The 27,518-nt window shown below is 41.6% G+C and overlaps 1 protein-coding gene and 1 non-coding gene across 4 annotated transcripts in view; one reads left to right on the forward strand and one right to left on the reverse strand.

Annotated features, from left to right (window-relative positions):
* The window catches only part of Marf1 (meiosis regulator and mRNA stability factor 1), a 53,053-nt gene extending 26,931 nt beyond the window's left edge, over nt 1–26,122 (forward strand). For 2 of the 3 annotated variants that reach the window (XM_023704665.1, XM_023704667.1), the window contains exons 11-25: nt 881–961; nt 3,207–3,443; nt 3,581–3,700; nt 4,243–4,418; nt 5,496–5,716; nt 6,875–7,017; nt 7,209–7,342; nt 8,917–9,119; nt 9,986–10,213; nt 15,445–15,675; nt 17,221–17,433; nt 19,168–19,228; nt 19,313–19,429; nt 20,882–21,052; nt 23,599–26,122. In XM_023704665.1, coding sequence (XP_023560433.1) covers nt 881–961; nt 3,207–3,443; nt 3,581–3,700; nt 4,243–4,418; nt 5,496–5,716; nt 6,875–7,017; nt 7,209–7,342; nt 8,917–9,119; nt 9,986–10,213; nt 15,445–15,675; nt 17,221–17,433; nt 19,168–19,228; nt 19,313–19,429; nt 20,882–21,052; nt 23,599–23,843 — 2,581 coding nt within the window. In that variant the 3' untranslated portion in view covers nt 23,844–26,122. Of the gene's footprint in view, nt 1–880; nt 962–3,206; nt 3,444–3,580; nt 3,701–4,242; nt 4,419–5,495; nt 5,717–6,874; nt 7,018–7,208; nt 7,343–8,916; nt 9,120–9,985; nt 10,214–15,444; nt 15,676–17,220; nt 17,434–19,167; nt 19,229–19,312; nt 19,430–20,863; nt 21,053–23,598 lie in introns of all 3 variants that reach the window. The other variant, XM_023704666.1, reaches the window with a different exon arrangement.
* Nucleotides 65–171, reverse strand: LOC111813576. Its single transcript, XR_002818794.1, has one exon. It is a non-coding gene; the product is annotated as a U6 spliceosomal RNA (small nuclear RNA).
* Nucleotides 26,123–27,518: the final 1,396 nt, after the last annotated feature.

Genomic DNA, 27,518 nt, shown 5'->3' on the forward strand with positions numbered 1-27,518 from the left:
TATATATATATTTTTTAAAAATTAGAATAAACAATTACATGTTTTTACATGGAAATTTAGAAAAAAAAATATGGACCGCTTCACGACTTTGTGTGTCATCCTTGCACAGGGGCCATGTTAATCTTCTCTGTATTGTTCCAATTTTAGTGTATGTGCTGCTAAAGCGAGCACTGAGCAACCTTTTTCTTTTGATATTTATTTATTTATTTGTTACAGGGTCTTGCTACGCAGTACAGACTCATAGTAATCCTCCTGTCTCAGCTTCCTTAGTACTGGGATTACAGGTGTGCCCCACCATGCCCCGTCTTCGGGCCTAGCACAATGCACCAGGGGTTCCAGGGCTGCCATGGCTTGTGGTACTGAGATTTGAACTCAGGTCCTTGCCCTTGACAGGCAGGTGCTTAGATCGCCAAGCTATCTTGCTAGCCCTGTATGTATAACATTTAAATTGCACTGTGGCAGGAGAGCCTATAAGCTCTTCTGCCTTTCTGCTTTAACTTCTCAAGAGTTTGTCCTGCTATACATAATCAGTACCTGGAGATGTGGAAAGCCCTATGATTGAGTCTGACACAAATACTAGTATGTAACTTAATCTTTTTTCTTTTTTCCTTTTTTTGGTGGAACCAGGGATTGAACTCAGGCCTTTGCACTTGCCAGGCAAAAGCTTATTCTACTGAGCTACTTCCCCAGCCCCGTGTGACTTAATCTTTCAATGATTTGTTCTTTTAAATCCTTAAATTTTCCTAGAAAGCCAATTCTCACCTATCAGAAACTGGCAGATCTATTTTGCAGAAACATCAGGTTAATTTTGTAGATTGTTTAAAAAATCACTGTAGAGGAATAGTCTGTTCTCTAAGTAGTTACAAATTTTGTCTTACAGTGCAGAAACAATGTCTGTTCTTCAGGATGCACCTGCCTGTTGTTTGCCTCTTTTTAAGTTTACAGATATCTATGAAAAAAAGTAAGTTACATTTTTTTGTTTCATTCATTTGGTCAGCATTTATTGGTGACTTCCATGCACAGACAAAGCCATAATAGTGCAGGAGAGAAAAAAACAAGGACCTTGACTATCACTGCATGGATAATGGGAGGCACTGAAATAGTGGAAGAGGGAGAGGAGGGCCCAGGTATGATGACAAGAACTGTTCTTCTGGAAGACTTTCCTGGTGGCAGTAGTGTCAGGTGGAATAAACAGGGAAGGAGAGAGCAAGGGGGGCAGTGCTACTCAGGCCCAGATCTGAGAAGGCTTTGGGAATAGAAGAGACTGGATGCCACAGAAACTTCAGGTGTCAGTGAAGCAAGAGTGGGTACTGGTGCTAAGGAGCAGTGTGAAAAGGAAGAGTCAGCTTTTGCATCCCCTTTCCCATGGATGACTGAGACCAGTGTCTGGTAGTCAAGCTGGACATATGGGTGAAAGTGTGAGTACAGAATACAGTGATTATTCTTGGTTTTGGACATAGGGATTCCAGGGGTCCCCGGGAGTAGCTGGGTAAGTTCTCTACCTCTCCTGTGTGTTTGGAGGCTCCCTTAGAAGAGCGGTCAGTGCCCCAGACTTGGCAGCTGTTTCCCTGAAGGTGATCAGTATGGAAGCCCATGCGAGCAAAGGAGGTTGGAGGAGAAGTGAAGGGCAGAACTGGACAGGGCTGGAGGGCCAGAGAGGTGGCACCGGGGAGGGGTTGGAGTCGTCCTGCGAGTGAGAAATTTGTAAGAAGGATATGTGGAAAAAGCACTTCAGACATGTGGGCCTTACAGGGGCAGGGATTCAAGGACACTGAGACTAGGAATGAGGTGGAGGCCACTGGCAGCCACGGAGCTATTGAGTAAAATGAGCATCTCCAGAGAGGCTGCATAAACAAGAGTGTGAGAACATAAGGGAGAATGCATGTTGCCCTGGGTCAGGAGAGAATGGGCATCTGGGAAGGTCTGAGCGCAGGTAGAGGGCTGACAGACAAGAAAGTATGTAGTGTTGTTAGGCACATCCCATAAAGTAACTCTGTCCATGCTTAATCACATTTAATCCTTCTAGCAACCCTGTGAGATGAAGTTATGATCACCCTATTTTACAGATGGGGTCCACATGGAATTGTGTGATCAGTCAAGCAAGCTGGCTGTCTGTCTGTCTGTCTGTCTGTCTGTCTGTCTATCTATCTATCTGATACAGGGTCTCACTACACAGTTCAGACTCATAGTGATCCTCCTGTCTCAGCCTCCCCAGCACTGGGATTACAGGCATGCCTAGTTTTGGGGCTGGCACAGCACATGCCTGGCATTATAGGGCTGGCACTGCATGCAGTACCAGGGATTGAACTCAGGTCCTTACGCTTGCCAGGCAGGCACTTAGACTGCTGAGCTATGTCCCCAGCCCATGATTGTGTGTCTTGACTAAGGTCAGATGGTTGAAATTGAATCAGGATGTGAACTCCGCTGTGCCTCCAGAGTATGGGCTTTAATCTCCAAGTATGAAAGATCCTAGTCATGGGTGATTTAGTTGTTCAGTCTCAGGGGATGGATGTTGGTCATGCAGCTGAGGCATAGGGAAGGGGCACACTTCTGAGGCAGAGAGCATTGTGGTGAGAGGTAATACAGAGGGACATGAAAGTGAAGGGGAGCCAGTCTGTGAGTAGCCATGTGAAACAGCCTTTCATCTCAAACTTCGGTGAGGGCATTTTTCAGAATCTAGGCAGGCATAGAGGAGACACCGCCTAATGATGCGGTCACCATCCTGGGCACTGGGCCAGGGATGACTTCAAGGAGGCCTGCACATCCCTGGCTCAGTAGTGAATGAATTCACAGAGTAGTCTGCTGCTACTCTTGAAGAGATGGGGAACCATTCTGGGTTTTAACTGAACTATTTATTTTATTTATTTTATTATTTTCGTATTTTAGGGAAGGGTCTACAGGATGTTCAGGGTCTCACCACTAAATTGGTCTCCTAATGATTCTCCTGTTTACAGCCTCCCAAAGGCTGGGATTACAGGTGCACACCACCATGCCCAGGTTCAATTGCTGTCTCAGCATGCCCTGGGGGAAGGGCCAGCGTGGCAGGCCCAGGGATCAAACCCATGGCCCCTGCACCTGCTTGCAGGCACTTTAATCCATTGCTATTTGGCTGACCCTGACTGAACTATTTAAACAGGTTGAGTGTTTTTGTTTATAAAAGGAAACATTCTCTAACTATCACATCTTTTTTTCTTTTCACTTTTTAGGTTTGGACACAAGTTGAATGTGTCAGATTTATATAAGTTAACAGACACAGTCACAATCCGTGAACAAGGAAATGGGCGGCTGGTGTGTCTCTTACCCAGTAGTCAGGCCCGCCAGAGCCCCCTGGGGTCTTCCCAGTCGCATGATGGCTCGTCCACAAATTGCAGCCCAATTATATTTGAAGAGTTAGAGTATCATGAGCCCATTTGCAGACAGCATTGTTCTCATAAGGATTTCAGGTGTGTCATTGTTTTCTGTAAGGTATAATTTTGTAAGATTATGATATAAAATTGTGGAATATCTATTAAAATTAATTATGTTCTGATCATTTTAGACACTTGAGGAATATCAACTATTTTCCTGTTTTTTCCTACAGTGAACATGAATTTGATCCAGATTCTTATAAGATTCCTTTTGTGATTCTTTATTTGAAGACATTTGTACCCCAGGTTCACACCCTCCTCCGGACCCACGAGGGCACTGTGCCTTTATTAAGGTGAACTGTGCTTGCTTTCTCAGTGTAATGCCGTAGTTCTTTTTACAGACTATCTGCCCCCTCTCACTACTCCAAGTATTGGGGAGGGCTTCATTCTAATGTGCTTGGCCTTGAAGTTGAAGGGGGTCTGAAATATGATCTGTTCACTCAATGTTTCTATAATAGAAGTCTGATAGGTTCCAGGGGATGTACAGAACCTCAACTACTTGCACATTTTATCAGAAATCTGTCTAACCACTTAAGGCTATACTTAATACGAAGACCAACAGAGGACAAAGAGGCCTCATTGCCCCGTACATTAAACCAGATGAATCACTGACCCCTGGACCCCTCCTCCCCTCTATTTAAGCTTTCTGGAAAATGGCCTAGAAATTTTCTGCTACCATTTTGATATCACCCCAGGACCTCAGTTTTAACATTCAAACCCAAATTGTGAGCATTTAAACAGAAGACACTTATGAACAGATACAGGGAAGTAAAGCCTCTTGTTTGCTGGTGCTTATATTTTGCATTATTCTAACCTTTGTTTTTCTACACCTTAGCTTTCCCGATTGCTATGCTGCAGAGTTTGGTGACCTAGAGTTAGTGCAGGAAAACCAAGGGGGTGTCCCCTTGGAACACTTCATCACCTGCATTCCAGATGTGAACATTGCCACTGCTCAGAATGGTGTCAAAGTGGTGAAGTGGATTCACGACAAGCCTCCACCTCCCAACACGGGTAGGTGCTGGGGATATAGTCCTGAGCTCCTCCAGGACTGGGAGGAGCCACATCATCTGCCAGTGATGGATATGCCCTGAGTTGCTAATGTCTGGTGGCACTACCTATAAACAGCACTTTAAATTGTTGCCTTCATACATACATATATATGTACATACACACGTATATACATATGTACATACATACATCTGTACATATGTATTTCCTTCTTTTTGACCAATATATGCTGTTTCCTTCCATGGAAAAAATAAGGCTGATCGGGATGTTCTGGCTAGTCAGGGTGCTTGGAGGAGAAATCTTTGTACCAAAGTTTGCGACTGAACTTCTCCTTTCTTCCCCTTCAGTCTTAGTGGACTCATGTATTGTTCTACCTCTTGCCATGAGCCCCTTCACAACCCCCCCCCCTTTTTTTAAGGGGAAAAGGATTATTTAGCTCTTAGTTTATAGAGGTTTTGGTCCTTCATTGGTTGCATCCAAGGCAGGGTGGCATGGCAGATAGGCATCACAAGGAGAAGCAGTTCATGGTGGGCAGAAGGCAGCAAGAATAACAAGGAAGGCCCTCCATCTTTTTATAAAGGTTTTTATCTAATTTTTAAAAAAATAATGTGAGCATTAAGTTAATACCAAATGTCTTTTACTCAGTTTTGTCATAATAGTTTTCTACCATTACTGGTCTTCATTTTCTGGAGTAACAAACTCAGCTACACCGTGGTTTGGTTCACCTTCTGGACCTCCTAACCAATAACATGTATAATTTTTACTCTATGGGGAAGTATATTCCTCATGCACAAGTTGCAAATGGATCTTTGAAGTACAACCTGAGTGGACTGGAAAATTCCTGTGTGTTTTCACTAAAAGTAGCACTACGTGAGCTGTGCTTTACTTTGCTTTGTCAGTTCATGGTATGTTTTAGTAGCCAGGTGATTATTTGAAATCTCAGTATAGAAGCTAAGACTCAGACAACTTTTGTTTCCCTTGCGTGCTCATGATTGGACTTTGTAGCTTTGAATGGCAGTTATTTTCCTTTCAGCTGCTGAGGTCATGCTTTTCTTACACATGTTCTTTCTTTCTCTGTAGACTCTTGGCTGTTGCGTTCTAAAAGTCCTGTGGGTAACCCCCAGCTGATCCAGTTCAGTAGAGAAGTGATTGACTTACTGAAGAACCAACAGTCTTGTATCATACCAATTAGTAATTTCATCCCAGCCTATCACCATCATTTTGCAAAGCAGTGCCGAGTTTCAGACTATGGATATTCCAAGCTGATTGAATTATTAGAAGCAGTGCCTCATGTGTTGCAGGTAAGAAGTGCCGAGGAATTATTTAAAGTCTTTCCCCTCACCAAAGATATGTATAGCAGATAGTAACATAATTCCTAAGAAACCAGTTCTGAGCAAAACATCCTCTAAATATGCTTTATTTAAAGTGCAGTAAACATATACAAGGTAATATCTCAGTTTTCTAGGAAGCTACAGATTTCCAACTTCAAGGCATTCCTTTGAGGACTGCAGAGTTCTTACTCTAATCTCTGAGGCCTGACTCCTTCCTCTTCACAGCACATCTCTCTCCAGAATTGTCCATTGTGGGGGAGCCACTGTGAACATCACGGTGCTTATACACTTGTGGCTTTGGAGAGTCGGGGCTTAATTTTCTCTACAAGCTGGGGACTAGTTATTGAGTGGGAGTGCAGATCAGATCTGATAAAGATTTTGCATGTTAATTTGTTAACTTCTAGTTTCTCACTTGTAAAAACAAATTGAAAAATGTTAGCTGCTTTTCTTTGCAAAATTAGTTGTTCAAGGGGCTCACCTGATAGCTCAGCGGATTAAAGCACATGCTTGGGCAGAGTGCAGCAGCCGGGGTTCAATCCCTGGCATGCTGTGCTGGCCCTGCCCACAGGGCGCACTGAGATGGTGATTGAGACTGGGCGTGGTGGCACATGCCTATAATCCCAGCATTTGGGAGGCTGAAAACAGGAGAATCACTACGAGTCCTATCTATGTAGTAAGACCCTGTAGACCCTGTCCTAAATACAGAAAGAAGAAAAAAATTAGTTGTTCAGACTGTACTGCACTTTTCAAAAAAATTATAAAGAGAAAACAAAAATGATCCAGAATTTCAAAACAAGGTAGAAAATTAACAATGGTTATTATATTACATATTGTTATTTTTATACTTACGACTGTTTATGAGAGGATGTACAGAACCAGTCAGTTAGCCAGACTTGCTTTTTGTGGTAAACTCGGAATCCCGCCTCAGCCTTCTAAGTACTGAGATTACATATATGTACCACCACCCTTGTAGATAGTTGGTTTTTTTGACCTCTGTAGGAATAATTCAGTGAGAGTGGTGAAAGGAAAGGGGTGGCAGGGCAGAGAGTGAACACATGTACGAGTGTACTGGAAAATCCTTTCCTGGAGGGCTGTGGAGCATAAGTGCTCAACGTGGTTGTTTTGCAGATTCTTGGAATGGGCTCCAAACGTCTGTTGACCCTCACTCACAGGGCCCAGGTGAAGCGCTTTACTCAGGATTTACTGAAACTTCTCAAGTCCCAGGCTAGCAAACAGGTCATTGTAAGAGAATTCTCGCAGGCTTATCACTGGTGAGTTGATGAAGTAATAAAGTGAAAGCAAATATTTTAAAATACTTTTTCCCCTAAGTTATAAACAGTTATCTCATTGTCTATTAAGCACTCTTTTAGAAAACATGTAGTTATTTGAGCAGTGATTTTACTCTTTACCCATTTCTTTTTTTTTTTTTTTTTCTTTACCCATTTCTAATGTGAAAATTTAGGTGTTTCTCAAAGGACTGGGATGTCACTGAGTATGGTGTTTGCGAGTTGATTGATATCATATCAGAGATTCCAGACACAACCATCTGCTTGTCTCAACAAGATAAGGACATGGTGATTTGTATTCCCAAAAGAGGTACACAGCTTACAGTCCCTGGGAGAATGTCTGTCTCAGTGATTATTTATTTTTTCATAACAAAACTATCTTTTGTTTACACTTTTGTAAAATTAGTATCACATGACACTAGGTTGCTTAGCAATTGATAGCAAACCTTAACCAGACAGGATGTTCATCTCATGCATGAGGTAGCTTGTTTACTTTAGATACTGGGCCAAGTTCCACCTACATATATTTGATTGATTTCCTAGCTTAGTGGCTCCCAACATATCCCCGATTATTTATTTTTGAGATGGGGTCTCACTGTGTTGCGTAGGCTGATGTCAAATTCCTGAGGTCAGGTAATCCTTCTCTCCCATTTTCCTAAGAGCTGGGACCTCAGACACATGGCATCATGCTGGGCTCAATAATTATTATTTTAAGGTGTAGTGTTTTAGGGGATTCCTAGGGGGCCTTGCCAAGTTGCCCCAGCTCAAGCTCAGGGTTGAGATTCTCCTGCCTCAGTCTCCCGAGTACTTGGGATTACAAGTGTGTGCCATTGGACCTGGCTAGGTTTTTTTTGAATTCACTTGAAAGGGAAAAAGGCATATTTAGTGCTTTTCAAATACTTCTTAGAAATAAGGCTCATTTTTAGGAAATGTTTCCTCCAAAATCATGCTAGAACTTGTTTTTTAGGTAAGTTTTATTTTTGGGAAAATACAGTATGTTGCCTACATTAGTCTTTAGCTACACATTGAATTTATTTTTCAGTACTGAGAATTGAGCCTAGGCCTCTGCACTGCGGTACATCTCTAGCCCATTTTTACATTTTATTTCGAGACAGGCTCAGTCAGTTGGCATGTTGCACAGGCTGTCTTAGAACTTGAGATTTTCCTTCCTCAGCCCCCTAGGGCTGTGTAGTATTACAGGCTTGTGCTATTAGGCCCAACTCAGATTTTGTAAATACCTGGATCTGTGTCTGTTCTGTTCATATATACAAGGTTTGGGGCTGATGGTCAGAAAAAAATTGTTCCTAGCTTGAAAGATTACTTATTTATTTCACAGTGTGCTGTAATAGTATGACTTTCCAGTTTTTTGCTCTTGACTATGTGTTAGAGTCACTTGCTGACAAGGAAGAGTACGTGTGTTTGCTTTTGGTTGTGTATGTTCAGAAATCAGAGATGATATTTTGCTGAGTTAACATACCTATAATATCAAATAACGAAACTAAACAAAAAAAGGGGATATAGATGAATGTCCATTTGGTATCTGTGTATTCAAAATGGTCGGGATAGATATATAGTTACTTTCTCTTAATGAATAGAGGGATTTCTTCTAATGGTGTTTATAAATAGGATATCATGTCCGCATCTTGTACAGCAATTAACCACTAGGAAGAATGTATGCAGTGTGTTAATTATTGAAACTGTCTTACCGATTTGGTTTGAAACTGTCTCATTGCTATTTGTTTCTCAATAAAATTATGGGAAAAAAAATAAAATAAAAAAGAAATCAGAGATGATCTCTTGTGGACTCTCAGTTGGATTTGTTACAGATGTTTAGCAAAAATGGGAAAAGTCTGATTGATATTTTGATTTGTTTCTTTTTTAAAGAACGTACTCAGGATGAAATAGAAAGGACAAAACAGTTCTCCAAGGATGTTGTTGATTTGTTACGTCACCAGCCCCACTTCCGGATGCCCTTTAATAAGTTTATTCCCTCTTACCATCACCACTTTGGCCGTCAGTGCAAACTTGCATACTATGGGTTTACCAAACTACTTGAACTTTTTGAAGCCATACCTGATATTTTACAAGTGAGTAAAAAGTTCTAATTCTTTAAGTAATTTTCCAAACGGTGTAAAAGGATTTTCCCCCCCATTTTGAGGATGTTTTCTCCTGAAAAGTAGTGAGTTAAAGAAGTATGACAGTCAGAAATAGTCCCTTTAGGGAAGCTATTTATTAATATTTTTAGACAATTGAGGGAGCTTTTTTTTTTTTTTTTGGTGGAACTGGGGATTGAACTCAGGCCCTTGGGCTTGCCAGGGAAGCACTTATTCCACTGAGTCATCTCCCTGGCCCCCCCCCCTTTTTTTTTTAATAAGGAATTGTTTTTCAAACTTGTTGTAAGGCAGTTGTTGAGAAAAGAGTTTATTAGTTTAGTTTCTTAAATTGGATATTCTTTCATTAACTCCATACTTGTCAAATCTCTTGTGTTGGAGGTGAGAGTGATTATACGTCATATCAATACTAAATTGCTGTTATTGGTAGGTAAAATCAAGTTTCTGTTGATTTTATTAGTATTATCTTTGACTTTTAAAAGACTTGTAAGAGTTTTTTGTTGTTGTTGTTGTTTTGTTTTCTGCAGTACTGGGGATCTAACTTGGGACTTTGTGCTAGCCAAGATTATGCCACTGAGCTATTTCCCTGGTCCTGAGTTTTGTTATTTTTGTGAAATACACATAGCAGAACTTACCATCCCCACCCTTTCTCAGTGTACATTTTAACAGTAAATATGTTCATGTTACTGTGCAACCAATTTGCACCCATTAAACAACACCAGTGTACATTTTTGTTACCCTTTGTATACATTTTTGTTACCCTTTGAATACATTTTAATGACATTTACTTTCATGAATAGTTCTCTCAGTTTCTTTTTCCTCCTTCCTGTGTGTTTTCCAAGGTATTGGAATGTGGAGAAGAAAAAATCCTTACTTTGACAGAGGTTGAACGGTTCAAAGCTCTAGCTGCCCAGTTTGTTAAACTTCTTCGATCCCAAAAAGATAACTGTCTTATGATGGCAGATCTGCTCACGGAATATGCTAAAACTTTTGGTTACACATTTCGTCTTCAGGACTATGATGTCAGTTCAGTTTCAGCTCTGACACAGAAACTCTGCCATGTTGTAAAGGTAAATAAATTTCTTTTTCATGGACAAACCTTGTAGGTACAAACTTAATTGAGATGCTTACAAGTGCCTTAGCATTTCTATGTTTACATCACTTTAAATTTTTTTTTTACTAGTATGTATTTGCAGCATGTAATTATTACATTTATCATGGGGAGTTGGTACATGTACATAACACATCTTAATTTTTTTTCAGCCTCTACCCATTCTATCCCTCCCTTCTTCTGACTTTTGTTCTCATTCTCATTTATAAAATCTCTGTTTTGGCATTTTTTTTCTCTTTTATTCCCCACTCCTTATTTCTCCCTCTCCACCTCTTGTTCCCTTCCCATTTGAAAACCATCTCCCTACTTTGTATTATCTTTTATGTTGCTGTCCATATTTTGGGATTCTCATATAAGAGAAACCATGTGATATTTAAGCTTCTGTGTCTGATTTATTCCATCTGAAGGTGCATCCATTTATCAAAGGATACCTCAAGTTTGTCATCCTTTATGGCACAGTAGTGCTCTGTTGTGTATAAATACCACCTTTTGTTTACCCATCTATTGATAGGCATGTAGCGTAGTTCTCAGATTCAGCCATAGACATGGATGGTTATGTATGTATCAGTGTAGTAGGACTTCAACTCTTTTGGGAAAATATCTAGCTGAGTCAAATTGAACTCAAATTGCTTGGTTGATTGATTGATGGATTGATTTGGTACAGGGTCTCACTATACTGCTTGTATTCGTAGTGGTCCTCTCTGTCTCAGCCTCCCTAGTGCTAGGATTACAGGCGTGCGCCACCAGCGATCAAACCTGGGTCCTTGTGCTTTCCAGGTTGGCACTTAGACTGCCAAGCTATCACCCCAGCTTTTTTTAACTTTTTTAAAAGAATCTCCAAGTTGGGCGTGGTCGTTCATGACTGTAATCCCAGCACTCAGGAGGCTCAGGCAAGAGGATCATTATAAGTTCAAGACCAGTGTGGGCCACAAAGAGAGTTCAAGGCCAGTCTGAACTGCATAGTGAGACCCTATCTTAAAAAAGACAAAAAAAAAAAAAACCTTCCATAACTGATTTCCATAGTGGTAATAGTAGTTTGCATTCCCACCAGCAAGGTAGAGGGCTCCTTTCCCTGTAATCTTGCTGGCACTTATTTCTGTATTTGATTTTGTAGGGATAGCCATTCACCATTTTGTGCATCATTAATATCTTTTTTTAGGTAATAGGGAATGACTTAGTTTGTCACTTTAAATTTTTGCTCTTTTTATGTTTCTTAATGACCTTGCCAAAATAGTTTTTTACCTGATGAAGTCACTTTTCACCCCAGGGTGTGTGTGCTCAGATATATCAGTGTCTTTTCACTAGTTCAGAGTAGGAGGATTCACTTGAGATTCAGCAGCCTGAAGAAGAAATGCAGAAAGCTAAAATATTTTTTCTTTAGCTGCTTAGCTGTAGTGCACCTGTTTAGCTGCTCTTGCAACCTCCGGCCACTGTACCGTTGCAGCAGTCTTTAGCCCCCTAAGCCATGGGATGATTTACAGACCATCTGCAGCACAGAACCAGGTGAAGTTACTACCAGGAATAGATTAGAAAGGGCTAGCCGTGAAGTGGTGGCATCCCTGTAATGGGTCTGAAAGAATCAAGCCATCACAGGAGACAAGGAGGGAGTGGCTGAAAAGTAGGAAGCACCTGTGGAGGGTGGACATACCAGACCCAGCAGGAACAGAAGTGACCAGCAGCATCCCATGATACTGGCGGGCCAGTCAGATAGGGACGAACTTCACCTTTCCATTTGGCCAGGTGAGGATGATTGCTGTTGCTAGTGAGGGCAGTGAGGGCAGGTGGGGAGAGAGCTGAGGCACAAACCACCCTGGAGCGTACTGAGGAATGAGGAGAGGTGAGAAAATAACAACAGGTCTTCTTCGTGTCTTTTCTAGCACTTAGCTATGAAGGAGGAAAATGGGAGGGGGGGTAGCTAGAGACCTAGAATGGAATGGGCAAGTCAACTTTTGGGCTGTCAAAGGGTTTTGTGTTTTGTTTTGTTTTTGAGTTGGGGAGACTTGGGCATGTTTGAAAGCCATTGAGAAGGATCCACTTGAGAGGAAGAAAGGCTCATAGGGTGGTATCCTGAGGAAGAGGCAGGAGGTAGTGTGGAAGGAATGGCTCTTAATATTTTGATGAGGGAAGGGTGATAGGGAGGGTGCTGATAGAAGTAAGGATGATGTTTGTCATAATGGAGATGATGTTCTTATCCGAGCAAGTAGAACATGAGATAGTTGAAGTGCTCAGCGAGAGGACAGGACACAGCATGGATATAAAGTTGCATGCTGAGTGGGAGCATGGCTTTGTCGTGTTGCAGAAGAACTGTGAGCTCCCTGGCTGTTGGTGCTTTGAGGCTGATGGAGATAGGCAGAGTGCGACTGCATCAGTGTAAGCCCAGGGAAGACAGGCGAGTGCAGCAAAAAGTAACAGGAATAAAGTGAAAGTATCAACAGGACTATTAATGCATTAATGGCTTATAGTGCAAGAATGGATAAGGGAGGAAAGGGAAGTCTTGTGATTTAAGAGAAAATAGAAGTCATCACTGGTGGTGAGGCTAAAGGAAGTTGAGAAACGAGCTTAGCAGGTGAATCTCCTCTAGTATCCCATCGTAGCATCATTTCCACACATTGTTTGAATGTGGAATACTTGGGAAGTTTCAGTGGGTTATTTTGGAAGTGGGTAAGGACAAGACCCAGAGTGGACCTTGGGGGTGGGTGTCTTCCATGGAACTGAACAAAAGGATGTCACTGGAAGTGAGAGAGTTGAGGGACAAAAGGCTTTGGTGTGGGATAAGTGCCTAAGTGTTAATGGCTAGAGCATGAGTGCTAAGATCAGGTGAATATAAAGATTAAGCCAAAGGTTGGTGATAAGTGAAGTTGGTTAGAAAGTTTGGGGTGCACAGCAAAGATGGGCAAAGGTGAGAGAGGCCCCAGAGCAACCCTGGCTGCCCACGAAACTCCTGGGAAGCTTCTGGGAAATAACTGCAGCTCAGATATCCTGAGCTGACTCTTGAGATTTTTAGGTAATTGGTCTGAGTGTGCTCTGAGAAGTGGCCCTTTTTAGAAGCTCCCTAGGTGATTTTAATGTTGAGTCAGCATTGAGAATAAAGATGTGGGTCTGAATAGCAACAAAGGAGCAGGTTTTTTTAATCTTTTTTTGATGGGAAGTGGATATCTAAGATGACACACATTCCCGGATTTGTCTGTGTTGGTTGTTTCAGCTCCCTGTGAGCAGGAGATAATGTTCTGTGACTGTGTTAAGTGGTGACATGCCTCTTGCCTCTCCTCTGGAAAGGTTCAAGTACTGCTCACCTCCCTCCCCCTAAGACTTCAAAGCCCCAAAGAGGACAAGAATGTGACTCTAAGCATTGAGACTTTGGGTCTTTGCAGGAAAAGAAGATAACGGGAAAACCAGCTCTAAGAGTAGACTTTAGTTTGACTTACCTAAGAAGCTTTGTCCTGAAGCCCTGCCCACATCAGTTCCAGGAAACACTCAGTTCACAGACAGTGCCCCTTTTATGGCCTGGGTTCTTGGTCTCTGAATGCTTGTTCTGTGTTTTATATTGGTCCTTAGATGGTGACTAGTATCTTCTTTGCAGTTTCCCCTCCATTACACTAAATCATTTACACTTTTAATCCCCGTGAAAATCGGAATACAGTGGTCTCTTACTTATTGTGGAGGCTGTGTTCTAGACACCCCCACGATAAGTGAAAATCGGTGAAGTAGTGATGTTATATTAATTTTAGTATTTATATTTTAAGGCTTTATAAACCCTTACCACACTTTTTTTTTTAAAATGTACTTTAGTACAGGGTGTATAGGGTCTCCCTATGTAGATCAGACTCATAGTGATTCTCCTGTTTTCAGCCTCCCAAGCACTGGGATTACAGGCACGCACCACCATGCCCAGTCTGAATGGCTGTCTCAGCATGGCATACCAGGGATCAAACTTCAGTCGCTGAGCCTGCCTAAGCAGTTGCTTTAGTCCACTGAGCTATTTGGCCAGCCCTTCCATCCTGCACTCTTATAAACCTTTGCCATACTTTAATTGTTCTTAACCATTTCCTAAACTTGGAAAGCCTACATTATTTTATCAACATACATATACTGTATGGTACAGTATATATTCATCCACTAAAAAATATATACTGTAAACAATGTATTTTATTTCAATTTCATATTTTTAATATGTTAGAATAACATTTTAAAATAAGTTTATTTTCAGTCTTCATTTCTTTTTTTTTTTTTTTTTTTTTCATAATTTTATTGAAGTCTTCTTTTCTTTAGTACAGGGTTTCACTATGCAGCTTGGACTCATAGTGATCCTCCTGTCTCAGCCTCCCCGGTGCTGGGCTTACTCGGTGGCTAGCACAGCATACCTGGGGTTCCAGGGCAGGAACAGCATGAGGTACTGGGGATCTAACTTGGGTCCTTGCACTTGCCAGGTTTAGCCCGCCTAGTTATCTCTCCAGCCCAACATGTTTAATAGATTTTTATATATTTTAAATTTTTTAGGCAAAAATCATTAAAACCATAAATACTATGCATATGAATATGTATATAGTACTATACACTACTGCAGAATCCTATGACATCGTGAAAAATTCGTGATAAGTAATTTCGATTAATATTTTTTGAAAACCTGTGAAATAGTCCACAATAGTCAAACTGCAACATAGCAAGGCACTACTGAAATTGAGTTAAAAGTGAAAATGACAACTTTTTCATTGTAAGTAATAGACTTAAAGTGCACCCTGGCTAGTAAGTAGTCTGAGGGAACCTTCTGCCCCTCCCAGCATAGCTTCTGTATCCCCATTCTCCCTTTGAGCATGGTAATCCATGATTCATGAGCATAGGCCAGGGGACAGCACTGGTCACACTTTCTGCCTCCTTGCCTTAGTGATCAGTACAGTGAAAGAACAAAAAAAGAAACACAATAATAGCAGCAGTCCTTTCTCCATTGCCTTGGGAAAGAATGGTGCTTTGGATGGAAGTTTTCAGTTACTGACCAACAGTGTTTGCTCATTTCTCACCTGATATGTTGGTCTGGTATCTTAAAGAAGTTCAAAGAAGATTCACATTTCGGAGAAAAAGAATTAAACATTTTTCTTCTATTATTCTCCTTAACCAAAATGAATTAGCTGACTTGGGTAGAATCTAGGTTGTCTCATCTGAGTTCTGAAAAACTTGCATTCTCATTTTTCCCAGGTTGCTGATATAGAGTCTGGCAAACAGATTCAGCTGATCAACCGGAAGTCTCTGCGGTCCCTCACTGCCCAGTTGCTGGTGCTGTTGATGTCTTGGGAAGGAACCACCTATCTTTCTGTGGATGAACTCAAGAGACGTTATGAAACTACCCACAGTTCTCCTCTTAACCCATGTGAATATGGATTCATGACCTTGACCGAACTTCTGAAGAGTCTGCCTTACTTAGTTGAGGTACATGTGTTAATTGTATCGTATTGAAAGCTGTTGACCCTTTTCTGTAAAAGCCCAGCATGTAGAGCTGGAAGGGACCCTAGAAATCTTCAGGACTTGTGGATCATTTTCTGAATGAACAAACTGAAGCCTTATGGGATGAGTGAACCCTGACAGAATGGGTCATAAAGCCAAGACAAAAACCCTGGTGTCTTGATGTACCGGGCTGCATTTTGTTGGTGTGGCATATCTGAATTAGATGGTATGAATGTTAGACAGCTTTGGATGACTTAGCAGTGAGGTAAGGGTTAGGAAGGAAGGTTACCTGGTGGCTAACCCTGTTGCCTTTCAAGATTAGAACTGCAAGGTGGGAAGAATCATGAGAGAATACTAACTCTAGTCCTGGGGCAGCAAATATTAACAATTGGGTTAATATGGGTTAACAATGGAGTTTTCAACTAAACCCTAAAAGAATAAGTAATTCTAACACTTAAAGAATCACTCAAAGCCACCAAAAAAAAAATTTAACTTTTATGGTACCAAAATAACTTTAATACCATAAACCTAGTCTCTTTAAAAAAAAAAAAAAATACTATAAAAGAATGATAAACTTTTTTTGGGGGGTACAGGGTGTTAAACTCAGGACCTTATGCTTGCCAGGCAGGTGCTGTGCTGCTGAGCTATGTCCCTGCCCAATAAACCATTTTTATATAACTATGTGATAGATATTTTTAAGATAGCAAAGCTAACATTTTTTAAACTATTAATTTTATATTCTGTGAACTCTTGTTCTAGATAATGCTAATGGATATTGTAGGACTAAACTTGAAACAACCAGAAAAGATTAGGAAGTAGCCTTTCTCTTGGAGATTCCAGAGCATATTAAAGACTCTGAAAAGGTTTATGGTTTAAAAAAACAAAAAAAATCTATACCTTAACTCAGAAGCATAAAAGTTGTTTTTTATGTTTGTGTTGTGTTATCTGTGTTTTCAAAGAATGATCTCTTTCTGTGTCATAGTGTTTCTTAGAAAACTAGTTTGGGAACTGAGCTTAGTGATACAACTGTAATCCCAGCAGTCAGGAGGATGAGGCAGAAGGATCACAAATTCCCAACCTGGGCAACAAAGCAAGACCGTGTCTCAAAATAAAAAATAAACAGGACTAGGAATGTAGCTCAGTTTGAAGATCCTTGTGCTCACTTTTGTAACCCCCAGGCTGGTCTTGAACTCTCAGAGATCCTCCTGGCTCAACCTCCCGAGTGTGGGGATTACAGGTGTGTGATACCTCCTTGGTTTAAGATCACCGCTTTCCTAGTTTTCTTCTCTACTCACTCTATTGTCTCAAACTCTGCAATCTTAGACTTGCAGATGAAATTTGTTCAAGCCTTTGGACTTTCTGAGAAGAGACCCTGGAGTGAGTACTCTCCCCTGCCCTTTCTCCTCCACCTTAGGTTATTGCTCATTTTTAGACTGACTGGGCTTTTGCTTGTCAGCTGGAGACCTACACTTGAGGGAACAGGATTAGTCATTTGAGAAGTTTCTAATCCTGTGTTTTCTTTTGGACCAGGTTTTTACAAATGATAAGATGGAAGAGTGTGTGAAGCTCACAAGTCTGTATTTATTTGCAAAGAATGTGCGATCTTTACTTCATACTTACCACTACCAGCAGATTTTCCTTCATGAATTTTCCATGGCCTATACCAAGTACGTTGGAGAAACACTGCAGCCCAAGACATATGGCTACAACAGTGTGGAGGAGCTCTTGGGAGCAATCCCACAGGTGGGTGTTTTTCGCAGCTTCTGTGTTTTCCTGCAGAGCCACGGGCTAATTCCTATAAGATACTGCCAGAATAATAAAATGGTTGATATTTTGAACTGGTTCTTTCAGAAAAGACTTTGCATAATAATACATAGGATTTTATTGTTTCTCATTGATTCCTTAAGCCTTTATTAAATTCTTGTATCCCAGATGAGTACGTTTCAGATCTGTCCCTCAGCAAAGTGCTGGGTAATAGGGGAATTAGGACATCTAAGTGATGATTAGTTGGTGTGACCAGTGCAGTGATAGCTGTGAGTCCTCTGTTCATTGTGCGCATTGGCACAGCTCACTTCTGGAAATGAGGGACCTGCAGTGCAGCTGTCCAGGACATTTATGAGTCACCATGTGACGAAAGCCAACAGGGCAGTCCTGAGAGGGTGTTGTCAGCAATTTAGAAGGAGCAGGGGACATCAGAACATTAAAATCCTAGCTGGAGGGGCTGAGGGTGTTTGGTGGAGAACATTTGCCTGACTTAGGTGGGATATCCCTGTGAAGTCCGAGCCCAGTATCAAGGGCTCTGCTTCCTGAGCTAAGGAGCTTAACTGTGTGGTGGGAACAGTGGGAAGGTCCAGGTTGCCTTTGCAAGTCATCACAGTGACTATTGTGCTTATTAGAGGTGAGGGAAACAGGATGGAAGAAGGGGCCTGCCTAGGAGCCTGGTCACTACCAAGGAACCAGAGGTGTTGATGAAGGGTAAGGCAGGTAAAAATGTGGATTGAGCAACCCTAGACCTAAAATTCGGGGCCAGAGTGCTCTCCAACATCCAAAACTCTTTGAACGCCCACCTGAAGGAACAAGTGGAAGAATTCATACCAGACCTCATGTGGCAGGTTAGAGTGAAAAGGCAATAACTAAAAATTTATAAATAAACCTTTAGGCTATGTGTAGAAAGTGTATGTGAAATAAATGAGTTTTATCTTTAGTTTCATGTCTGATTCCCAAAGACATCTCTCTTTTTCTGGAGGAGGGTGTACCAGGACTCAAACTGTGCCCCTAAGCTATGGCTCTGGCCTGCCAACACATTATGTATATGCATATAGTCTGAAATTAAAAAAAAAAAAAAAATTAACTGACACTTCTTGTCCTGAGACTTTTAGATAATGAATTCTTATCCTATAGTGAAATAGAGTAATAAGGGCAAAGATGAAGAATACTTGGGTACTGAGATCAGGGACTTGACGATAGAGTGCGCTGAGAAAGCCTTGGCAGCTGATGGCCACCCTCCGCCCCATCCTGGCTGAGGAGGTAGAGAGAGCACTCTTAGGTAAAGACTTCGTTCCAAGATGATGATCTGTAACTTACTTCAGGTCTGAGAAATCTTTAAATCTTTATTCTTTTGCCTTATATTTAGTTTCTGAGGAGGAAAAAAAAGGCTAAATACGCTCATGTGAGGACTTTCTTAATTTATGTACACAAATTGATATTTGAAAGACAGTCTTTTGGAATCATAAAACATACTTTTAAAGTTGTGTCTCATGATTTCTCAGCTAGCTGACTTTCAAAGGAATGTGGTATTGTCAGGTTCCTTCTATTGCTTTCAAAAAGCTAAAGAGAATAGGAAAATTGTTTTTGGCATTCATTTGGTTTTTAAAATCTAGCATGTTTATAGAAGGTACAGGGGTCCCTGTCTCCCTGAGTGCTAGGGTGATTTCCCCTCCTTTCCACTGTTTAACCAGTAGTATGTCTTGTGTGCAGGTGGTCTGGATAAAAGGACATGGTCATAAGAGAATTGTAGTTTTAAAAAATGACATGAAAAGTAAGTAAGCACCTGTTCCCTGCCCCTTGAACAGTCACGGTTCTCTCTGACTCTTCTCTCTGACGGGTGCTCCTTGTCTTCTAGGCCGGCTGAGTTCACTCAGTCTGTCCCCTACCAGTCATGAAAGCTACACTGCAGACAGTGAGCAAATCCTGGAGGTGACCGAGTTGCACACAGCCTCAGAACCCCAGCTTGGACCAGGTAACACTGTTACGAGAGGAAAGGCCAGTGAAGCAAAGCTAATGAAATTGTCAGAGAAACGGCTTGGGTGGAGGAGAGGATGACTGCAAGTCATTTTGTTAATTAGTCATTGCTTTTCCAGAGCAATTTTGTGTGTAATGCATAACAGGATAAACTGGCCTATACTTGATTCCAATGTGTGAGTAGCTGGTTAAGGTCATCCCATAATGTTGATAGCCCAATTCAGGTCTTGTTTAAAAGCATCTGACACTTGGTAACAGTAATACAAGACCATTGCACTAGAAATGACTGCTTAGTTCCAGATACAAAGAGACAAGTAGGGATTTAGTGCCAAGGAGCAGAATGAGGGGACCAGTGGATAGAAACATTACTTAAGAACACAGCAGAAATTGGGGGATCTTGTTAACGTGGCCTAACAGGATTCTGCTAAAGGCAGTCGAGCATTTAGATAGCAAGGGTTGGGAATGAGAAATTTCATCATTTTCACTAGAACTGGACTTGGCAAGGACAAAGTGGACAAGAAAGAAGACTAAGAAAATGCAGAGGTTTCTGATGGAAGATCAGTCAGGGCATGTCTTTGTCAGAAGCCTTTCCCAGGAAATACTTGATAGCAGCGCAATAATATTCCTCAAAATAACATTGACTCACAAAGTTTCATGTAGAGTCAGCTCTGTAATAGGTAAAAATGAATTCTCTTGAATTCTACGTTTTAACTTTACTATGCAGCATTTTTCTTCGCTAAAGCACCTACTATAAGTCACTTCTTTACACTGTTCACTTGACTTTTAGCAAGAGTTGCTTCATTCTACCAGCTGAGGAACTGAAATTATAGATGTCAGCTAAGAATTGACAGAACCAAGATCCAAATCCTCTAATTCTGAGCATTTGCTCTTTTAACTGCTTCACTCTGCCACTTGTTAGGGTTTTGCATTGCTCTATCTAGAAGGTATGGCAAAGCCCATTTTGCTTGATAGGGTCTTGAGGAACGCAAATATTAAGATGACTGGCTTGTGGTATTTCTTAACTTCAGCTTTTCCTGATAATTTTTTCTTAAAACCTTGCTGACATTTGCTGAGTATTTGTTGCCATGGTTTTTTTTTTTTTGAGTAGCCAAACATGTATTTCCTTTGATAAGCCTGATCTCCCACCAACCATGTTTGTTTGTTGTTTTGTTTTTTTTTTTAACATTTCTTTCTTTTTTTTTTTTTTAATATTTATTTATTTTGTGTGAGTGTGGCCAGCTCAGCCCACCAGGGGGCGGGGCTGGCTGGCATGTGGTGCTGGGGGATTGAACCGCAGTCCCTGTGTTTTGCTTAGTTTAGCTTGTTCTAAGTAGGTGCTTTAGACCACTGAGCCATCTCACCAGTCACCCATGTTTGTTTTTAAGACTGAGGAAACCTCAGGTACAGACTGATGTTTGTCCTTAGACTGTAGCTTGCTTTCTCTGTAAAGGGCCTAGTGAAATGGATCAAGAGCTTCTCCGCCTGGCTAGCAGCTCCCCTGTTGACCTGCTGTGTGCGCCTGTTCCTTCGTGTCTGCCGTCCCCTCAGCTGAGACCAGATCCTGTTATCCTCCAGTCCGCTGATCTAATTCAGTTTGAGGAACACCCTCAAGAGCCATCTGGTAAGTCGCACTGCTTGAGGGGACTTTCTTTGTGGATTGAAATAAGTAACAGCCATGATACCAGTATATTAAACGTTGGAGGGAGATGAAAAGAATTTAGGACCTTCTTTCCTCATCAGGGTCCCTGCCAAATAGGATTTACAACCCAGGGTTGCTTGGGGAGCATCAAGCAAGGAAACAGAGGTGGTTTAAAGGCCATAGGATAATCACGGCTGTGGAAGAGTCCACAAAGGAGGATGAGAAATTCTTCAGGATCTCTGGTTTCCCACCCTTTTCAGAGATTTGGCATGGGGAGACTGATGTCATTTTCTTCTGAGCTCTGAAGTCTGACCCTTGCTAGTCACTGTGGTGGGGACCCCATGGGCTTTTTGAAGATATGAGTGGAGAAAAGCCTCTGTAACTTGAACCCTGGACGTTGCCCAGAAACAATAGAAAAGAAACTGTCCTTGTCAAGTCCCAACTTAGTGCCAACACAGGGTGCATTAGCCACCAATGCTAGCTCCGTGCTCAAAGCTGACAGGACATGACCATATGCAACTCAGACTGGACACTGCTGGAGGCTAATGTAGGCACAGCTCGCACCGTAACACAGCTGCCCTGGGCCACACAGCTGGGACATGGCAGAGCCAGGATTTGAATGGAGCAGCTTCCTGCAAGGAAGCCCCTGCCCTGTAAGAGCTTTCCCTTTTCTTTTCCATACCTTGGAATCTGGCTCTTCCCTGCTGTACCGAGAGCATTAGAGACACCTGCTGCTACTGGGCAGGCTCTTACTATCCTTGGTCATCCTGAACAGTGTTTGACACTGTTGACCAGTGAAGAACTGAAGCTGTGTACCTGAAAGTTAGGGGTAGGGAAACATAAAATGGCCTGGGAAGAGCCAGCCGTGGAAGAGGTGGGGGCTTACGGTGTGTTCCTCTGCAGTATGTAACCGCAGCGGTGGCAGGTCAGCAGTGGCCTTACTGTGGAGTTGTAGTTTTTATGCATTAAATGTATGCAAGCTCAACCATATGCGTGTGATGAGAGAGGGAGAAAGGAGGGAAGAAATTTGAACAGTATGGGATGGTCTGTCCAGTGCCCTCAGGAGCTGAGGGTTCTGCAGGCACTTTTGTCACTCTCACCTTGTACGTGCCTTCGGCAGCAGGTGTCCCTTGCTCCTCACAGTGCAGTCTAAGGTCTAATGAATAAATAATACTGGCTGGCCAGATAGCTCAGTGGACTAAAGCACCTGCTTAGGCAGAATGCAGTGATCCCAGGTGTTCCTTGTTGTGCTTTCTCCCACCACCCCGAGAGGCACTGAGATGGCAATTGAGACTGGGCATAGTGGTGCGCGCCTGTAATCCCAGCGCTTGGGAGGCTGGAAACAGGAGGATCACTATAAGTCTAATCCGTGTAGTGAGACCCAATAGACCCTGTACTAAAATACATACATAAATAAATGAATAAATAAAACATCCTTCTCAAGCAACAGGGCTTTAAGTGAATTACTTGTGGCTCAGCCAGAGAAATAGCAGTCTGCTAATACTCCAGGGGAACTGGAAATATTTGATTTACTTGATTTTTTTTTTAGAGCAGTTTTGACTTAGTACAGCTCTCCCCTTATCAGCTGGGGTTGGATCCATGTGAATAGAAATAAAATGGACCAGGAGCGCCCTGGCATGAGGGCCCCTCCCCTTGGGCTCAGAACACTTATGCATAGCGTGTGGATCCTTGCCAACCCAACAGAGAGAATTCAAATGGAGAAACACTTGACTTGTAGCCAAAAGTGAGATCTCTAAAACTATATAATCCAGGGAAAAGAGAGATGTAGTTTATTAGAATTTGAATTTTGCAACACATAATAATAAGGCACATAACTAATATTTGAATTGTGGCATAGTTGTGACATGTGGTAGGTTGTTTTTAAGGTATTTCTTGAGGAAATACAAGTGAAGAAGTGAAAATCATTTGTTTTTTCAGTCTGTTATTCTGTTTGCATTTCATACTGATGGTGTTTATTTTGGGGAACTGATGTATACATAGAACACACCTTGATCATTTTTAATCCTTTTGCTTTCCAGATCCTCCCTCATCTGCAAAAAGTCTTTTTGTTTCTTGCCATCGCTCTTTCATCTTACTCTTTAGATTATGCACATTTTGGGGTTTTCATATAAAAGAAACCATGTGATACTTAACTTTTCTGTGTCTTATTTCACTTCACATTATGTTCTCAGCTTCCATCCACTTTTCTGCAAATGGCATGGTTTTGTTCTTTGTAGCCAATACTCCGTTGTACATGCATGTCACATTGGACTTGTCCATTCTTCTGTGGGCATCAGAGCTCAGCTATTGTGACTTGTGCTGCTCTAAATGTAGGTGTGTGGTATCACTGTAGCATGCTATATTTAACTGTGGTGGGAGCGTACTGAGACGAGGTACAGCTGGGGCAAGTTGAATTTCTATTTTTAGTTTTTTGAGGATTCTCCATACTGTTTCCATAGTGGTTGTACAAAAGCTAACACTTTTTATAAGTCTTATAACTATATCTGTTTGATTTTCTGTGTTTATAGAAAACAAGACTTTGAACCAAGAAGAAAATATTGAAATTCCTGTCCCGGTAAAGAAGGAAAACGTGCCCTCTGATTCCAGCTCATCTTGTGTCCCAGCAGCTGCCCCAGTGCCTCCCTGCCCCTGCTCAGATGCCCCAGAGTCTCTGCTGAGCAAGGACCCTGTGGAAAGCCCGGCCAAAAAGCAACCCAAGAATAGAATAAAACTGGCAGCCAACTTTTCCTTGGCACCTGTAACCAAGCTTTAACTCCCATTTTGAACATAGAATTAGAATGGGGAAAAAACTGTCTGATTCTGCACACAAAAATGGGCTTAAAAAACGTCCTTTTCTGTTTCATTGAACCACCTCCCACCCTGAAGCCACATCTTTAGATGTATTCCGTAATGTTTTTGTTTCTTTTACATTGAATACAGCTTTTAGCTGAACTTTTTTTCTTCTCCCCTTTTTCCCCCCAGTTCTTTGAAAGAACTTTTGACATTTGTCAGAGAACCTTTAATTTACCAAATTCTTCTTAATTATTATGAAACTGGTGGTCCAGAAGAAGCAAGCAGTGAGAACTCAGGTAGCAGGAATCGGTTTGGCTTCTTGAGCCCCGTGGGTGGTGTAACCCCATGTAGCACAGCAGAGCCTTTCCACCAGCGCTTACTGGTGTTCCTTAATCAAATGCGTGATGCATCTCTGAAGTGAAGCCTGTGGGCCTGGACGTTCACACACGGAGGGTGAAGGGCTGGTGAGGAAATGAGCTGTGTGTCAGGTTGGGATGAAGGTTCCTGGCTTCCCTGTGACTTGTAAGTGTGCCTTGTTTTTTATTTAACTATGTCTGTAGTTGACAAATGTGGCTTCATAAATTATTTTTAAATGTTTCGATTTTGGGGTTCCATTTAGGAGCTTTCTAGAAAGTTAAAGATGTTTTACACTTCCCTTCTACATTAAATTCCAGTTTGATGTGATTAGGTTAAGGAAAAGGAGATGGTCTTGATGTCATGAATTTAAAGTCAGCATTTGAATTACAACACACATCATTGTGTGTCAGGAGGCTGTATTAGAAAGTCTGATTTTCTAAAATATGCATCAAATGCATAAATTATAAATCAGAGCTGAGTGGTAAAGTACTTCAATAGGAGCAGAGTCGATACTATTTCCACTAGGAAGAGACAAGAATTCTATCTGTACATGAGAAGGCCAAGGTTGATCGGCTTAACCTTGTTTTTATACCTTTAAAGCTGGTTTTGGTAGCTGGGAAGCTTTTTGTGTGACGTGTGTGTCTATGTTAGCTCAGTGTCTTTTAATAGCATCTGTTTTTAGTCGTGCTGCTTCTTGCTATTGGAAGTGTATGTTTGTGTGTTGTCATTTGGGAAAAGCCAACCTGTAGGGGCACTGCCCTGTGAAATGTCCTTCTTTTCTGGGTGCCTGAGGTGTCTGCCCATGGCTGGCCTCTCACCCCTGCTGGAGAAACCTGACATTTACAATGGATTGTATTTGTTGGGCAAAAAGGTGGATTCATTCATGGAGCAGAAAAACCTGTTGGCGCAAGGTCTTGCACTCGTTAGATGGTTTCTTTTGGGGACATATTTGTGTTTTGTAATTTCTAGAAAGCCAAAAAATGGACTCTGATTTGTAGCCAGCATTTTGATAAAATGCCACAAAATAAGGGCTACAGAAAGATTTTTATGAGTTAGGTTTTTTGTTCCCTGAATCTTTTTAATGAAGCCAGTGATTTCCACCTCTCAATACATGTCCCAATCAAGATGAACAACCCTGGAAAACCTTTCTAAAGTATTATGGCACTTTGCAAATCCTTCTACAGGTATTTCCCCTACAGACATAGTGTTACAGGAAGTAAAATGCAGATGTACAATTTTTAAAAAGACGCTTTTAAACAACATGATGAAGTTGGTGTTGAGAACATCAGTTGCCTTATACTAAGATTTCATAAGGCTGAGTTTGCATGCTTGGATTTTTGGTTTTGCTAGCATGCAGAAAATTGCGAACTTTAAAACCTTGTTAGGCATTACTACAAGTCACTTGGAACAGTCTCAAAGAACAGATTCTTTGAGCAGCAGAAAAAGGTGTCCTGCACTGTCATGTGAGTGTATGTTCATAGCATTTACTGGAGCTGCCTGTTAGTCTGGGACACATGTGTGACTAACAGTTGCTGTTGAAAATGTGAAAGTGCAGCAGAAGCACGCTGTGTTCACGGTGTTTGCCACAGTGGCCAGTCCAATTCCTATCTATTTTTTTATCCAGAGGCTTAATGAATGATGACAAAATGATATATGTACATTAAGATGATAAAGTGCTTTATTTCTGGATGGAAAGATGTATCTGCTGAGATTTATCTGTTTAAAAAAAGACAAAAATTATCACCAAAACCCCCTTTCCCATCTTGCACTGTTTGTTTTGGATTGGGCTTGGGGGAAGAGATGTTTTTCTTAACTGTCTACTTTGTTAGAACACTTTTTGTGGTTCAAGTGCTGTTTTGTGTGTTGGGACCAAACAGTTGTCAATAAACTTTACAAGCAAGCATCAAATTTGAGTTTTCCAAGTGAGTAGTGTTCTCTATCAATCTTTTTGTGGGGAAGGATTGTAAACTCATCCAGTTCTATCATGGTTTCATTATGTGCATACACCCCCCCCCCACACACACACACCAGCTTGTCACTCTTCCTAAAATGTAAGTGGAGATGTAGCGAAGTGGTGGGACATTGCTATGGCATTCAGCATTCATACTGATCAGGGAACTGGACTGCTGGACCTGGGCGAGACCCCATTTTCCACCATAAGTTCCAGCTCGTTGTGTGGAAATCCAATAGCAGTGCAATCTTCTGGTTAGAAAACTGGAATATTTTAAAGATCTTCCTCCTTGTGACGGAAACCCATTCTTTGTCTGCCTTTTAAATGAGCCAGTTTGAAAAAGATACCTTTCACTGGTGCATTGGTAAATACCCATTACCCAGCCCCGGCTACCCTGAAAAACACTTGAATAAATTGCCTTTTTAAAATGTTCAACATGAAAAGCTTCTAACCACCTTTAGCAGTTCTTTTAAAATGGTTTTTTACTATAGCAAAGTTTTGCAGGAAAAGTTGAATTGCCCTTTAAAGTGGGCTAAGGAGATTGTTTTGGGGGTTCACCACTGGAGAGACATAGTCAGGACTTAGCTGTTTGCCTCTTTCAGTGAAAGAGGGAATGTCAAATGTCCTTCCCAGGAGTATTGCAGTCTCCCCACAAGACAGCCCTCAGCTTAGAGGAATGTGATGAAATCCTCATAATAGGTTTGCAAATAACAGAACTGATGGCAAAGAACCCCTTATGTTTCAGCATTTGAGATCCGGAGCTTGGAAAATCTCAAGCCAGAGGATCAAAGACCAGAATTTGCTGTAAAGGAAGGACTTCAGAGTAGGATTCTTTGGGCACAGAGAGGAAAGCTGGAATGTACTGCAGGGTAGCCGAGGGCAAGTTCTGGGGCAGATTCTGTAGCAACTTGCTCTGCAGCAGGTGAGGAACCAGCCAGGAGCTTCTGTAGGGATAGGAATCTCAGGGCAGTTGGGCCATCGTCAACCTGGTTGGTGCTATCCCTTCAGTCCACCTTAGGCAGCTCCTGTGACACCCTTCCCTGTTCCACTTCTGCCTGAAGCCACTTTATGTGCTGGGCTTGGGCACGGGCAGCTCCCAGTTTAGCACTGACCCCTTTTCCCCTCTGCATTTCTCTCTTTTTTTTTTTTTTATTTTTCAACAAATAATACACTGCATATATTCTTCTTAGTGGTTAATTGCTGTACAAGATGCGAACTTGTGATCCTATTTACAAACACCATTAGAACAAATCATTCTATTCATTAACAATGTAACTATATATCTATCCCAACCACTTTGAATACACAGATACAAAATGGACATTCATCTGTATACCCCATTTTTTC

The sequence above is a fragment of the Octodon degus genome, unplaced genomic scaffold (assembly GCF_000260255.1).
Source record: "Octodon degus isolate 3935 unplaced genomic scaffold, OctDeg1.0 scaffold00200, whole genome shotgun sequence".
In the NCBI taxonomy this organism is placed as follows: Eukaryota; Metazoa; Chordata; class Mammalia; order Rodentia; family Octodontidae; genus Octodon; species Octodon degus.